The 16,133-nt window shown below is 35.3% G+C and overlaps 1 protein-coding gene across 7 annotated transcripts in view; it reads right to left on the reverse strand.

The window, feature by feature from the left end:
• The window catches only part of LOC140155314 (cytosolic carboxypeptidase 2-like), a 49,597-nt gene that overhangs the window by 11,191 nt on the left and 22,273 nt on the right, over positions 1-16,133 (reverse strand). For 5 of the 7 annotated variants that reach the window (XR_011859372.1, XR_011859371.1, XM_072178101.1 and 2 more), the window contains 14 exons: positions 15,938-16,075; positions 14,883-14,993; positions 14,133-14,302; positions 13,076-13,235; positions 12,505-12,606; positions 11,596-11,721; positions 9,598-9,734; positions 8,609-8,675; positions 7,999-8,178; positions 7,178-7,309; positions 5,204-5,230; positions 3,874-3,940; positions 2,788-2,931; positions 1,427-1,705 (listed from right to left, as the gene is read on the reverse strand). Coding sequence is in view for 5 of the 7 variants with exons in the window: in XM_072178101.1 (XP_072034202.1) it covers positions 1,427-1,705; positions 2,788-2,931; positions 3,874-3,940; positions 5,204-5,230; positions 7,178-7,309; positions 7,999-8,178; positions 8,609-8,675; positions 9,598-9,734; positions 11,596-11,721; positions 12,505-12,606; positions 13,076-13,235; positions 14,133-14,302; positions 14,883-14,993; positions 15,938-16,075 (1,840 nt within the window). In the remaining 2 variants the exon portion in view is untranslated. The remainder of the gene's footprint in view (positions 1-1,426; positions 1,706-2,787; positions 2,932-3,873; positions 3,941-5,203; positions 5,231-7,177; positions 7,310-7,998; positions 8,179-8,608; positions 8,676-9,597; positions 9,735-11,595; positions 11,722-12,504; positions 12,607-13,075; positions 13,236-14,132; positions 14,303-14,882; positions 14,994-15,937; positions 16,076-16,133) is intronic. The other 2 variants (XM_072178102.1, XM_072178103.1) reach the window with 2 other exon arrangements.

The raw sequence follows: 16,133 nt of genomic DNA on the forward strand, positions 1-16,133 counted from the left end.
GGTGTATCAAAATGATTGGTACCGACGACTTTTCATTTTTTGTCGAATTATTTTACTATTTTGTGTATCAGTATGGGGTTAATTATTTAAGTATTTGTAATTATTGTAGTCTTATCTTCTCTAAGAATTTTAGATCATAAAGATAGCACATTCTTGTCAGAAGTTACATGATTCTAAAGGAAAGTATGCGTTTTTACACTTTTCATCGCAACGCTGGATCAGTAGCGCACCATTTTCAAAGCTCTATTTTGCTACAGATACCTTGTGTGAATGATATGTTGAAAATCATGGAAATACTTTTTCCCTTACCTATTTCTTCATTCATAATATTATATAAATGTTCTTATCATTGGTTGAGAGTAATATTATTGACTTGAATAATTTAGGTGGGGTAAAAAACGTTTGTGTATCAACGGCTTCCAGGGCGGTAATTTAAATTGTAGTATTGAGGTTACTTAGTAGATGGTGTGGCAGAATGGCTATAGATCGACTGTAGACAGTGTAGGTTAGGTTAGAACTGGTAAAAGTTATTGGAATGGCTCCACAGTATTCCACACTTCAGCATGCTTTCATAGTAAAGAATCACTGGTTAACACGAAGCTATGGAGGAGTGCAGAGAAGATTTAGAAGACAGTTTCCAAGAGCAAGGAGTATCCCATGCAAACTTGCTCTAATTTGCAATGTTTCAAAATTTGATATGGGCAGTTACAGAATGGATCCATCCCAGGTGTTAAGTTCATTCAAGATAGAGCTTCACCTCACACTGCCAGAGTCGTAAGGCAGGGACTTCAGGAACCGTCTTTCTAAAAGCATGTGTAAAGCAATGTTATGTTATGTAGACTAAGATATTGAAGAGCATGAATGCAATAAATTGTTCAAGCAGTGAACCTATTCATTTGGTGTTGTGTAAGCAAAACCATGATTACGTCGACCTTCGTTTAAATGACAATAGCTCCCAGATGCATCAACCTATCATCTTCATATTATTAGATCGATAAGTTAACATATGATCCTTTCTATTTATTGAAAAAAAACTATATTAATTAGCAATTTTATATTTTTGATATATTTTTGAAAATGTCACATAGTCCGGTACCAATCATTTTGATACACCCTGTATGGTTATTACAAAAACAAAAAAACAAAAAAAACCAGAACAAGACAGGCAATCCCAGAAGGGGACAATAACATGGGAGCCCACAGGGTGGAGGGACTCATAATAGCCCAAATTTTACTGATGTTGCAGAAAAGCAAGGGGAAGCACCTGCATGTAACTAGAATAAATTTCAGTTAAATTAACAAAGTAGATGTTCGCAATACTGTTGATATCACAGATAATGTAGAATGGTGTACAGTTGATTCTTAATGTCTATCCTTTAAAAATAATAAAACAAAACAGACAATAATAACTTGATGCTCATCTTACCTTTCTTGAGTTCATTCTTGTCTTGCTCATCAAATGGTGATGGATGACTTTTAACTGGACTCTTCAGAGACCTCCTGCCAGTATGTGGTCTACTGGGTAGTGCCCCTGCATTCCTGATGTAGTCATTCAGAGGTTTCTGAGCTTGATGTAGTGCAGACATTGTGACCATGTGATTGTTGAATTCATGCTGGCGCTGTGCAGCTGAATCTTCACGTTGACTGAGAGCTTCCACAGCTTTGGCAGTATCCATGGCATGATGTCTCCAGTTGAATTTATCATCTGGAAGCAAAAAGGTACCAACATGTAGCCTAGGGTTTAGCACTTGGTGTTTTATTTATCAAATTAATAACTAAATACTCTATGTATTCTCCCAAGTGACACCTGTTATCTTAAAGTCCCATTCAGTGATCCCAGCATAAGTATAAAAAAATAAAATTGTTTATAAATCGCTTAAAAGTGAAGGATAAGTCATTCAAATGTTCATTTGGTATTTTTGAAATGAAAAATTTGGCAAAAAACAAAAAAAACAGCAGTATTGACGAAGTTGAAGCCCCATTCAAATACATGTACAGCTAATTTATATACCGTTAGTATATAAATTATAGAATCATGTAAATGCCTTATTTTGTCTTAAATACAAAGCTTTCGGCTATACCACTAGCAGGCTATGTTAGCACATCTATGACAATGAAAAAGGTACCAAAATATGAATGTTGATGATTTTTACAATTGTCCGGATGAGCAAATCACTTAATGGGCCTTTAATTCAAGCAAAAGCAAAGAAAGAGTGTCACAATTGCTTTTATAGTCCATTTATGAGAGTGAGGTCAGCACTTAGTCCGAGTTAACGCATGAGATTTAATAAACGCACACTGGAGCACGCACTGATGTCACTCTCTCAAGGAAGCCAAATGGACTATAAAGTAACTCCAAAGCAAAAGAAAAGCCTACCAAAAATATAGGATGTACAACATATAGCACAAAATCACACTTATGATACAACAATCACTATACCAACCCAACATATTTAATGAACAAACATATAAAAATGAGTCAATGAAACTAAAACTTTACATGCAAGACAAAACTATAAATGATCAAACCCAGCGGCACCAGGGGCAGGGCTTTTCCGACTTGGGTGACGTCATCAAGTGTGCCGTCACCTGATCAGGTTGGTCTCTAGCTGTTTCCAAGAAAAACATCAGAGCTAACAACATTGCCTGATGATGAGGAAGTTCCTCGAAAGTGCTCCCGTTAAGCGAAATAAACAAGTAGTATTGAAGTGTAATTTAAATTACTTTTAAAAATGACATATGTTATTTTTTTCTTTTGCCTCAATGATTCTTCAAGTTGAACCTTACCTTCAAACTGTAGGCCTGCTAACTGATTAGCCACAAACTGTTCAGCTAGAGCCTTTTCATGGTGAGGACATAAGCCATCTACTTGAGCCATAGGCACACCACTTAAACCTACATTACCAGATGAATAACGTAAGGAAGGTACATCTATACACAAAAAAGGAAGGAAGGATTGAATGCAAATGAAAGTTATCAGGCAAAAAAAAAGTTTGTCTCAGAAACATTTGGTCATATAACTATGCGCTCAGCGCTATGCCGGTTTTTTTTTATTTTAAAAAAAAACTTATCAATTTTCTTTTTTGTCATTTTTGACCCACAATTTAATTTTGACAACTAAAAAAAAGGTGATTGCGTACAGCTATGCAGCAAATCCAATGTCACATACCTATGCGCACGGGTCTCCGAGACAAACCTTTTTAGCACATGGAACATACAAAGCAAAAACATGACTGTGCTTCTATGTCACAAACTACAAGATTTTAATGATGATCATTAAGTTGTATAATCTATAAACAAAAAATGCAAATGACCTGTTAACTTGGAAGTTTTCAGCTAATGTCAATGGATTGCACGATCCAAGTGATTGATAAAAGTGACTAATATACAATTACAATCAATGGTTATGTACAGCTAGCAGTTGCCACATGATGTGCAATAAGTTTTTTGTTTGTTTTAAACTGCCAAGTTACCAGGTCAATCCAGCTCTCTATCTATAATTTCATCTACATTTATTAATGAGCTATTTGGTTCAGCTGCACAGTTATTATGAAAGTCCTAGGTTCTAGTTTGTTAGACGCAGCCTATGTATCTCTAACATGATGTATAAATTAAATTACATACAAATGTACTCCTACAACAATCTGTTCAAACATTGTACATGTAATGGTTTGGAAATGGACATGACCCATTTACTATGCAACAAACTATGACATGGAAAAACAGTGGAATGATTGACAGTTTCAAACTATGGCATTACAGAAAGATACTGCATCAAGAATAAAAACAGTGCAACATTTCCTGAACAACATTTACCAATCCACAAACATAATGTTTAACTATTCTACTATTCCACAGAGCAACAATTCATACCTTGACTTGATGGCTTGAGTACTCCACTCATCAGATAGGCATTGGTGAGTGCTTCTAAGTATTCACTCTGAAAAAATGAATTTAATATTAAAAAAATTAATATTAGTTGTGGAATATTTTCCTTCATGCAGATATGAGTGCAGATGTAATGCTCAGTTGTAGGTTGCAACCCATGGCGAGTGAACAGCTAAATTGGGACTCGATCTGATCCACTCAGGCCGAAGTTGGAAATTTTGAAAATTGATTTACTACCATTACTATAGCAGATTCAGCCAATAGTGGGATGTTTTTCCGACAAATCCAGACTGCCGGTAAATCATTTGTACCTCGTCTTTAGCGTAATATGCTGAATGCATGATTGCCTGGATTTGTTTGAAAAACATCCCTCGATGGGTTGAATCTGCTATAACTTGCACAATACCTACACTTACTGATGTTGAATCCCCAGGTCTCTTGAATACTTGGTTGCAAAGTTATGAACCTTTTATATGTTCATTTTCTTATGTTTTTTATTGTTTTGTTTTTTCTCCTCAATTTTTGCCTATATCTTAGTTTCATTATTGCTGACTTTAGCCTGATTGGATCAGATCTGGTCACATTTTATTTTCTGGACATAAAATTCTAGGATTACATTTTGCCATTCAAATCCTTGCCAAGTTTTTTTCATACATACATACATACAACTTGGCATTTTCAGCCAGCTATTCCATTGAGACCACAGCAGGTGGTAACAGGTCCATGTTGTGAATGTGATTACTAGCTAGCATATAGTGCTACATCACAAACTCTCAAAACTTATGCCTACATACAAAAAGGTGCAGATAATATACAAGTAAACTATCACAGCACAGTGCTTATAAACAATTACAACTGAGTGAAAGCATGAGTGATAAAGCGGGCAAATAAAACTGCATAAATAACTCAACAAAAACGTATGATTTATCTGAAATGGCGAAATGTAGTGTTTATCTCCCCCCTTATAATGAACAAGGTTCATCTGAAAATGAGTATCTGTTTATCCCCCCCTCATAATGAACAAGTTTCATCTGAAAATGAGTATCTTTATCAAGTTTTATATCTCATTTGCATACCAAACTACTTGTGTGTCAATTTACCCATTCATGTTTTAAACAATTTAAAAATTGGACATTATATATGAATGAATTGAAATGGGCAAAAAAGCAATATCCATATTACATCCACTAAAATAAGGCAAGCGCAAAACCTACATATGGACCGTAAGTGGTCCAATTTCTTTGGCTATACATGTATCACACATTTGCAGCACCACCACAAACCACACATTGCTTTTGCTTCAAGTTCAACTTACTTTCTCTTTATGCTTGCTACATATTCTCTGATGTTTTATGAAAAGCATGTAATAAAACAAGGTGTTATAATGGGTTGTTCCATTTAGATCCACACTACCCCTGTGGAAGATTTAGCTAAAGTCTTCAACAGAGTATGAGAATAGACAGTTGGGTAACTTCTACTTGAAATACTTAATCCAGTTGTAAGATATAGGTAAAGCTATAATACAGGGGGAGTATGGGTTTCAAGATGATTAACCCTAACCAATTACATTTGAAAAACATACTCCCCCTGTGGAAGATATTTCCAAATCTTCCACAGGGGTAGTGTGGATTTAAACTGGAATAGTCAAATCAGACAAATAATTGTGACTGAATGGCTCAACATTGTTAGAAACATTATGAATATGTCTGTGAGAGGCACCCGTGTCTACTAATTGTCTAGTTTTGATGTCTGACAATGATGACAAGATGGATTGGTTCTCACATTTTTCAGGAAAATAATGATTATTCTGGTAGCTTCTGATTTTATAGGCTGTCTTAAATAAATTTGGTGTCAGTAAAAATTAGGGCCAATGGTCTCTTGGTACTATTGGAATTAGTATAACATATACTTTCTCCCTATATGTCATGGGTTTTGAGTAAAAGGTCATCAAACTCTATGCAGGGTCAAATTTCAAACTTACTCAAATTGTGTTAAAAAGCATACCAATGTATTCCACTAGTCACAAGGATTCAAAAAATGTATAGTTTTACCTATCTAGGCTGTACCGTTCTTGAGTTATGTCCAAAAAGGTCAAATACCAAATTTAGATAATTCCCTTTGTAGGCCCCAAAACATATGGAAACATTAAAACCACTGGTACAGCCTAACACCAAGGCTACTGGAAATGGTGATTACTAAGCTGAATAAGGCACCTGTTGATGTGATCATCATCATACTAACACCATGATGTATCACACAAAACCACCTGCCTACATATGGATGGTAATGATACATGTATGATCAATGTTACAATGTGTCTTACAGTTTCCATATCATGTATCATGTTTTGTTCATATCATATGGACTTATAATTCATACATACATTTAGCGAGAGATCACATTTAGACATACGCAGCTGCACCTGGTATTGTTAAATAACACAACAATAATCACTCACATATTATGATACTCATACAATTCAGTTTTATATATCAGTCTGAGGCTTGAACCATGCATGCCAAAATAAGCTTGTTTTGTCAATACTCATATCATATCTGACTTTCTTGCTCCTAAGGGCCGGTTTCTCAAAGCATGGCTAGTGGCCAGGCTTCCTAAGCCATTATACCTAAGCCCTATTAGTCCTATATAGCAGTGCTTATAATTTCACATCATACATCACCTAGAAAGATAAATCAATAAAATGGATTCACATTGGTAGGGCTAGCCTTCTGGCTTAGGAAGCCTGACCACTAGCCAAGCTTCAAGAAATCGGACCTAAATCTGTCCGCACACTACAAGTTCTAGCAATATTTCATTGCCCATTGACACACCATTAATTACCCTGGACTTTTAAATGCATTGAAATAGATATTGGCATTTTATTTTGAAAAGTCAATATAACAGGGCTGTAGTGCTAGTTTTCATGCCCCTCAAGTGATAATAGGGCTAGTCCTAGCCGTGACAATATATGCACAAGGTGTCACTGGTATTGGGAATTGGGTATTATAAAAACAAGTGATGATTTAATACATTAAGATGATTTTTATGACTGACCCAGGTAGTAAAGCTCATCAATCTAGAGTTAATGGGTTTACCTCGATTAGTACTGATCTGGTGTTTGTACAGAAATCTTTTTTTTCAGTTTTAAATAATTATATTAAAAAAATTAGCTATGGTTGTTGTAATTTTCATCAACACTTTCTAGCTGTGATGAAATCTTCTAAGTTGACTTGGGAGTCTCAATAGCTGCATCCCCAAACCATACTTGATGGTTTCTGCAATGACTAACCTTTCTGAGCGTCCTTTCATCACACCTTTCTTGTGCAAAGACTGGCATGCCCTCAGGCTTTCCATGGTGGGCGTGTCTTTCTCTCCCAGCAGAGTGTAATGTTGACCTATCACTGTGGCGATAACGCATTTGCTACAAAATATTAATATTGATAGAGGATATCATTAAGGAAATCTTTAACCAAACTTTCAAAATTCTTCGTTTACACCTACCTGTATATTCCGATGTAAAGTCTTATATAAAAAGGTACAATTTATTATTACACAATTTATCAATTTATTAAGTATGCACATTTATTAGGGATTCAATCATATTTATCCGTTGTTCATCACAACGATGCGTCCATGTCGTCTGCCTGGTTTACTTCATGAAGGTAGCTTTAGTTGCCCGACATGATTTAATTCCTTTCAACAACGAAAACAAGCTAAAGATCATATAATTCACATCATTTTTTCATGAGGAATGTCAGTTAATCATTGCCACTCACCCTTGCAAAAAGATTGATGATTTTTCTGTTGATATCAGCAATAAAACTACAGAGTAGGGCAATGTTTAGCAGTTACCTCCAAAATATTGAATTCAACTTGTAAGCATGTATACGCACACATATACGCTACTGTAAAAGTGTGGATTCATCACAGATTAACAATGGTTGGCTCCTAAGAGTTGTTGAATTATTTATCCATAATGATTCACTCATCATCCAGTCTACTGACACAGCTCACGCCAAGAAGCAAACACATGTTGGTACCTCACACACTAATGTATTTATAGTTCTGCCAGTTTTAAAGCCAATTGCCAATTTGGCATTGTAGTTTTACCTTATCCTTGTTGGAAGAACCTGGTTTACTGTCACCTTCTGAGTTCCTTGTTGTACTAGACAGACGACCACTGCTTGGTTTTTCTTTTTCTTGTTCTTTCTCCTTTTCCTTTGGCTTCTCAGCACTATTACGCTTCTTGTCCCGTTCTTTTCTGCTCTTCAATTTCTTCTTTTTAGTAAGCTGGGGTGTAGGAATGAGTAGGACAGGCACAGACAGAAAAAGGAAGAGACAAAGGCAGACAGACAAAGAGAAGGGCAGACAGACAGAGAAGGGAAATAAAGTAAAATAGAAAAAAGAAAGAAAAAAGAACAAAAAGAAAAGAAAAAGAAAGAAGAAGAAAATTAAAAAATGAAACAAAAGTAAAGAAGTGAAAGAAAAGAGAAGAGAAATGAAACACAAGAGAAACAAAGTTATACAATCTACAATCTTTCATTGAAATAAATTTTCTTTCTTTTAGGTGGCTGAGTTGAAAACATTAATCTTGTCTGATTTAGCATTATTAAAGGAGTAAATCAACTGGTTTTATTATCGATGTGCACCTGTAAAAATTCCCAGTGTCTTGAGATTGATTAAAACAGTACACACTAAGATTAATCAATTGGTTACATACCTTTGGTGCAAGTGCTAATAGATGAACTGGTAACCCATCATCAGCTGAGCTGTCTGATCCTGTAGTACTGTAACAATAAAGCCAAGTAATTACATCAAAAACAAAGATTTGGGCATGTTATATGTGTGCATCCATATCAAAACGATGCACTTGTCGGCTGCTACATGTGTCTCATTTCACATAATAGCAAAGAATAAATACCAGACTCATATCTGAAGTGGAGGTCACTTCCAACCATCCTAAGTCACATGGTTTAGGAATACAAAGAACATTCTTTAACCATGTGACTTGGGGATGAATTGAAGTGACCTCCACTTCTGAGATGAGTCTGGTTTATTCCTAGCTATTATGTGAAATGAGACACATGTAGCAGCCGACAAGTGCATCATCGCTTTTGATATGGATGCACACATATGAATATTGTACATGTGTGGTTTGAAAATACAATAGTCCATTTACGAAACACATTGTCTTAGTCTTATTAACACCATTTGTTAATCATCATCTTCAGGGACAAATGATATTGGTGGCCATTTGGAACAGCACCCTTTATCTGGAGTTTCCCCCATTTGACAAGGTGGCATACTTTTTACATGCTTCAGAGTACAATAAACTACTTATATTCCCTGTGATTTGGTCACAGAATCACTATTTTCACCCCTACTATACATTATACTATAATGCATATGTGTGCTTTTCAAACATAACCTCAAAGATTCTTTACATGCAATCTTAAATACGCAAAACTAAACAACGAGAAAGATTAACAAATGGTTACATTAATGTTATGCTTCAAACAGGGCTGATACTTCAATATAAACAAAATCCAATTTTTGTTCACATTTCATTATGAATTGCATGGAAAAACTTGAATTTCGCATAACAAATGAAATTGTGAAAGAAAGGAAAATTTTATGTCACGCAGCGCCACGAAAATCGTTGGAAACTGATCATCATTTTTTGTTTTCCAATCTTTGTCAAACCCTTACCTTGATTCTATACCTGACCCAAAGTCCTCACTCAGGTCAACCTGGCCATTTTCTGGTAGAGGTGTCCCTGTCCTTTCTAGATGTCGTAGTATGTCTTGCCTCAACTTTTCGAATAAATCGGCAAGGATTATATTGCACTGTAAACACAAATCAAATCAAGAATCATGCTGGATTTACTATCAAAGTAACATAGGTGCTGCGATTGTACCGTACAGTGAATAGGATCATTTTATTATGAGAATGGATACTGCAAGACACAACTAGTCTCAAAACAATAGGAGGATAAACTAACAAGAGGCATAACAATAAGAGGCAGGGATCATCATCAAAGAGAACTTGTCATTGGGAAAATTGGGTACCCAGCAGTATCATCATCCTTGCTCTTTGACTGCATCTAACCAGAGAAGATGAGAAATCTTCTCTGACCTAACCATTCAGGTAATAGGCATTGGGTAGGTGAACATGTGCATAACCAGATGAGTGGGCAGAAAGCTCGTCATTGAAAATTGGTCTTGGTTAGAGGGGAAATGGGGCCAATTAAGGGCTGAATTAATATGGCATATTTTCTATTCTAAAAATATTTTAGAGGGGCAGTCTCCCATCTTGTCAACCCACTGGTTATACCCCTGGGTAAATACTTGTACCCCTGCAAATCACAATGAGTAGGCTGGCTCACATACATGCAAAGAAAGGTGAGCATTCTATTCAGATGGAAAGGCTCTTCCAGACACTTAGCTGTTTTTAAAAATAAAATAAAAGCTATGATAGAATCACAGAAAGGCTACTGAATCTAGAAGATGGTGGGCACAAAATTGGAAAAAAATATAATCTATTTAAGGAACCGTTGAAAAAATTATACACCCAATATCTTACCCAATATGGTGAAAATAAGAGTACAAAAATTGAAAGAACAACATATATTCCATTTGAGGAACATTTGTGACAAATTATACATCTAATGTGATAAAAATAGAGTGAAAAATAAGGAAGCCAATCAGTGTTTTTATTTATATGAAAGTGGGTGTGGATTAAAAAAAGTAACAAATACTTTTATGGTGATACAGCGAACTATGATGCAAGTATATCAACTACCGCTAATTAAACAGATTCTTATTAGCAGCTACAACACAATAAAATAAATACTACAATGAACTCATTGTGACATCAGACAAAGTATAATTACCATTTCAGATGTTATTGTTAATACAATGCAAGAAAGAAATTATGAGAAAATTGTTAGTTGTGGTCTCCTCACAAAGATTAACATGTTTTTAATTTAATCCCATAAGGTTACATTTGCAGAGAATTGATATTTTGATGCAATTCTTAGCTATTCATCACAGATTTTCTCTACAAATTCTCAGCAAATGGACTGTTAGAGATGCCTCGCATATAATATTGCTAGATTATATAAGATTACTACCTGAGTAAAGTATAATATTATCAAAAAGGTTTATGTCAATTCAGTCTGTCGGTCGGCATGATGTCACTTGCAATGAATCCTCGCATTGATTGTTTTGGCCAAGATTCAACTGTTCCATCTCGTACCCTCTGACGAAGGGGCCACTCAATGGGGGAAATCACAAAACATGCCTTAAAATGAATACCTCTTGGTGAAACAATTCAAAATGTTTGATTTCTTATCAGGGGAATAAACTTTGAATAATTACAAAAGAAGAGGCAACTTGGCATTGAAACAGAAAGGCCCTGTAAAAATCACTAGGGATTTTGTGAGAGTGTTCCCTTTGACAGATGTGAGAAATGGGTAAATGCAAAAGATGGAACCCTGACCAAGAGAATGGATGTACTTAACCAATTAACACTGTAATTGAACTTCTCTTAAAAGTCGCTGTTCACCACAACAACACATGCATTCGGATACTAATTTTGGCAAACAGAAAAAATGCCAGACTTTGGAGTAATGTATCTTTTGATTTCTTTAATTTCCAGAAAAAAATACAATATATTAACAAAATAGTATATCCAATGAGATTTTACCTTGTTTTCACTAGGATCACAGTAATCCAGAAGAGAATCACAGAAATGATAGCCCATATCCTCAAAATCAGCTGTTGTGAACTGAGTTCTCTTCTTGCTTCCTAGTGTTGAACCACAGAATGTTGCCTATAATGTCGATGACAAATAACATTTAAAATACAGTCTGTATTTGTAACAACAGGTCACTTAGTTGCAATTGATGATGTATGATATTAATAATCATTTATATAGAATATCATAAACGTCACCCTCATAACCAAACTGCCTATGTCATTATAACATGTTTCTCATTTGCAATTTTTGCATCAAGAGAGATGTATTCCTCAAGTTGATGAAGAATGCGGCTGGAAATTTGATTAACTATGGGTTTCTTACTCAGAAAATCTAAATTGCAAATGAGAAACATGTAATAATGACTTAGGCAGTTTGCTTATGAGGGTGACAATAAGCAAATTAATATTATGCCCATAATGGGTAACAACATATTGTTTAACATCTGTTTTGCTGCAATAGCACTGATATTGAAATACTAAGTCTGGTCTTACATGCATACAAGTAAAAAACTAGTGTTGCATACAACACGAACAAGCCGCCCGATTAATGACCTTTGACCCCAAATCTGTTAACACCCCAAAGGCACAATGCAAGCGTGCAAGTGGCATCACTGTGCGATGTTGCTTGTGGGAGAAGAAGCAAGATTGATAGAAGAAGAAAGAAATCGTTGAAATACAATACAAGCTGGCCTTGCAGAGGCCGGCTTGTAACAAATAGCACATGTCTACAAGTTAACTTTTTATTAAGAAATCGATAAATTGATAATTTATGAATTCAGAAAAAAATATATTCACTAGAGAGTGGTCAAAGCAAGTTGTGTTTCCTCAAGGTAGAGTGGTTGGTCCACTTACTCACCTCCAATGTGTAGCTATTCATGATGCCCATTTGCCACATCACTACTCTTCCTGTACCGTCCTTACTCTTCTGTACTTTGAACTTGCAATTATCAAAGCTAAACTGCAATTCAAATTAACGAAAAGAAATAGTCTGGAATGAATACTGATGTCATAATGCCTATAATTTGTGTATTAGCTCGCCGATCGTATTATTATCATGAGCGCTGGTGTAGCTTCACACAGCTAGGATGAATAAACAAGACGTAAGACAAATAGCGATATGCACACAGTTTAGACGAATAGCGATATGCACACAGTTTACACATCACAGATTTAATTCAATAATACACATGCACACAATGTGTTTTTCCCCTTTCTTTCCAACATTTAAAATAATAACTGATCTCATTGGTCTAATCCAGCCTCCTTTCAGCTTATTAATAGCCAAGCAAGACTTGCTAACCTAATCAAACCTAATTAGCTTTGTTCCCATCAAATTGTTAAATTTTCTGGATTTTTCTTCGGCTACTTACATCCTAAAAGTTAAAACAGTCCCCTGCAACTATCAGTTATATAATGCATGTTATTACCTTGTCAGCAGCATTCCTTCCCATAATCACTGGGAATATCCGCTCCTTCAGACGCTTGTTGGGATTTTTCTTGTTCTCACAGCCGTAGATGAAGACATTCTGTTTGCGACTATGCCCATGTAGGTCGCAGTAGGCTGTCACTTCCCGCTCTTCCAACAGCCTGGAATGTATAATAGGTAATGTTACTTTTGCCTTGTGCATGTACTTGATAACTTTTGTTATACTTTGTTTGATTTATAAATGGCAAGAATCATAACATTGTGGATTGATATAGAATATGCACACAGTTATTAGGCACAGCACATACACTACTTACTCTTTGAGCAATACATAACCAGGGCGGGCATATGTAAATTTACACAGCATATGTTTGGACTTATATGAGGGGTAAAGTAATAAAAACCCAAATAATTTTTGCCATTTATAAGTTGTTCAATGTATAAACATTTACATAACACAGGTTCAATAGAATAGATAACTGCAGTAAACAAAGTACTTGGTAGCACTTCCCACATGGTAACATTCAAGATATTAATATTATCCCAAACTAATCTTGCATGAAAAGTGCATTTTTTTAGTTCATCATACATGCATGACATGTCACTTATATCTTAAGCGCTCCACAGACTCCGAGTATTGTACGTACAATATTGTATGTAACATATATACGTTATTTAATCTATTGCCATTCTATTTCCAGTAATGTTTAAGTTCTAACGAATGTTTGATGACTAAAAATCGATAATATGTTACATACAATATCTAGCAGAAATATATTATCGATTTTTCATCATCAAACATTCGTTAGAACTTAAACATTACTGGAAATAGATTGGCAATAGATTAAATAACGTATATATATTACATACAATATTGTACGTACAATAAAAAGTCTGAATACTGCTTTATGTTCCCAGCAGATAAAAGGATTCTTAAACAATACAATTGAGCACTGAATCAATGTAATACCCACTTATTGTCTTTATTTTACTTGGTGCAGAGTTTCTAATGTATTTATTAACCGCTGTGTAAAGATAGGAATCATTCCTTTACTTACTTCTTAATCATGGTTTTGGTGTGAGCCACAGATGGGAAGGAATCTTTGAGAACACTTTTGTAGTTGCGATTGAGATCCCTTCCAGCTAAGGAGCACCGATAGTTTCCTACAATTACACCATCTGGGTTCAGCATTGGCACAATTTTGAAGACAAAGTTGTCTCGCAAGAGCTAAAAGGGGAAAAAATGTGTAATTATTTCTAAACACTAACCAAGTGACAAAAAGACTTTTTAAAATTAAAATTATAATGAAAAACAAGAAACTTGTAACATATATTTTTCTTTCTGTAGAACATCAAATCTACATTTAACAATGTGAAATTATACAGAAAGGATATGAAGGTGTCATGGGCAGGATCTTCTTATGTTAAGTTCTCTAAATTTGCGCTGCCCTGGCAGAATTAAAGTCCTACTTCCCTTCCAAACATATCACACACACCATACCTATAATTGCTCCTAATCATGGAATATATAGAGTAGTATGCACAAACGGGGATGTTACAATATAAAGTAACTATGGACATTGCATATAAATTTGCATTTTTACCCATCCACTGTGCACTGATTTTTTACCTTCTGATACCAAACCAACTTTAAACATGCTTTAAAATGAAATATGATACCCTCCACACCTCGTCTTAAAACATGGGACCATAAACACTTCCTGGCGCAGTTGTGATTGGATTGCAGTCTTTGTATTTGGGGTGATTACTCATCACACACATACCTAGTGAATGGAATATTTTGTTACCTTTGCATCAGGAGAGTTGCTTGTTAGATAATCTAAGAATCCCTTCATCATCCAGCTTGAATTAGTTTCACCAGGGTGAACACGAGCTGTCACTACTACGGCACGCTTCATCTACAATATGAACAATTAAAGTGTCAGTTAATAGTTTTGTTACCTATCAGATGCTTACAGTATCTATAAACATGTCATATCTTAGTAGCATTTACATAGGGCCACTGGTTACTGTTCTCGGATGGTGGCCACACAGAATTCAGTACAATTCCATCAGAGTTTTACACACTATATCTTCCCATTCTTGGCTTTTACTAATTCTGATAATCTTTCTTGAACCCTATCATCCTAAATTCTATTCAAATTCATACCATACAGCCATAGAATACTACCTCTCTCCCAAAAATACCACACTATCATGAATACTTGTGGCCCAGTTTCATTTACAAGGGGCACAATCTTTGAAAAGTTTTTTAGTTTTAACCTTATTCCACTTTTGGTATGTGACCTCGACTTGTAATGTAGTCTGCATAATTTTTGCTACTCAACAATCATTGTATCAAAGTTTCATGCTAATTGGGCCAACACATGAGAAATGAGATCAATTTTGAAATCCTTAACATACATACATTCCTACATACATATACCCCCCCCACATACCTGCAAGTACACCCCTACATATATAACTTAGGGTGTGTAAGTTTAGGACTGACTGTGCTTAATTACTGAACATTGTACAGGCAACACAAAAACAAATTAAGATTAGAAGAAGCTGAATATTTGAATTCTGTATATATATTGGGATATTCCAGTTAAAATCCACACTACCCTTGTGGAAGATTTTGGAAATATCTTCTACAGGGGGAGTATGTTTTTCAAATGTAATTGATCAGGGTTAATCATTTTTAAACCCATACTCCCCCTGTGCTTTACCTATATCTTCCACAACTGGAGTTGAGTATTTCAAATCGAAGTTAACCAATTGTCTATTCTATTCAAAACTCCTACTCCTACTGTGGAAGACTAGCTAAATCCTCCACATGTCTGTCTGGTTGGTTGCTTACCTTTGCATCCAGTGGTGTATTTGCTGGAGATGTAATTGTAAGTATGTACACCACATTACCGGCTAGTGATCGACACAGAATCCTCTGTTTACAGAATCTACTTCTGATGGGATCATTAGACAGGTTGAGTAGGTATCGCTGTCAAACAAACATATTATTGAACAAGAGTTAATTTCAACCTATTTTTCAACAATTT

This window comes from Amphiura filiformis, chromosome 6, assembly GCF_039555335.1.
Source record: "Amphiura filiformis chromosome 6, Afil_fr2py, whole genome shotgun sequence".
NCBI classification, from domain to species: Eukaryota; Metazoa; Echinodermata; class Ophiuroidea; order Amphilepidida; family Amphiuridae; genus Amphiura; species Amphiura filiformis.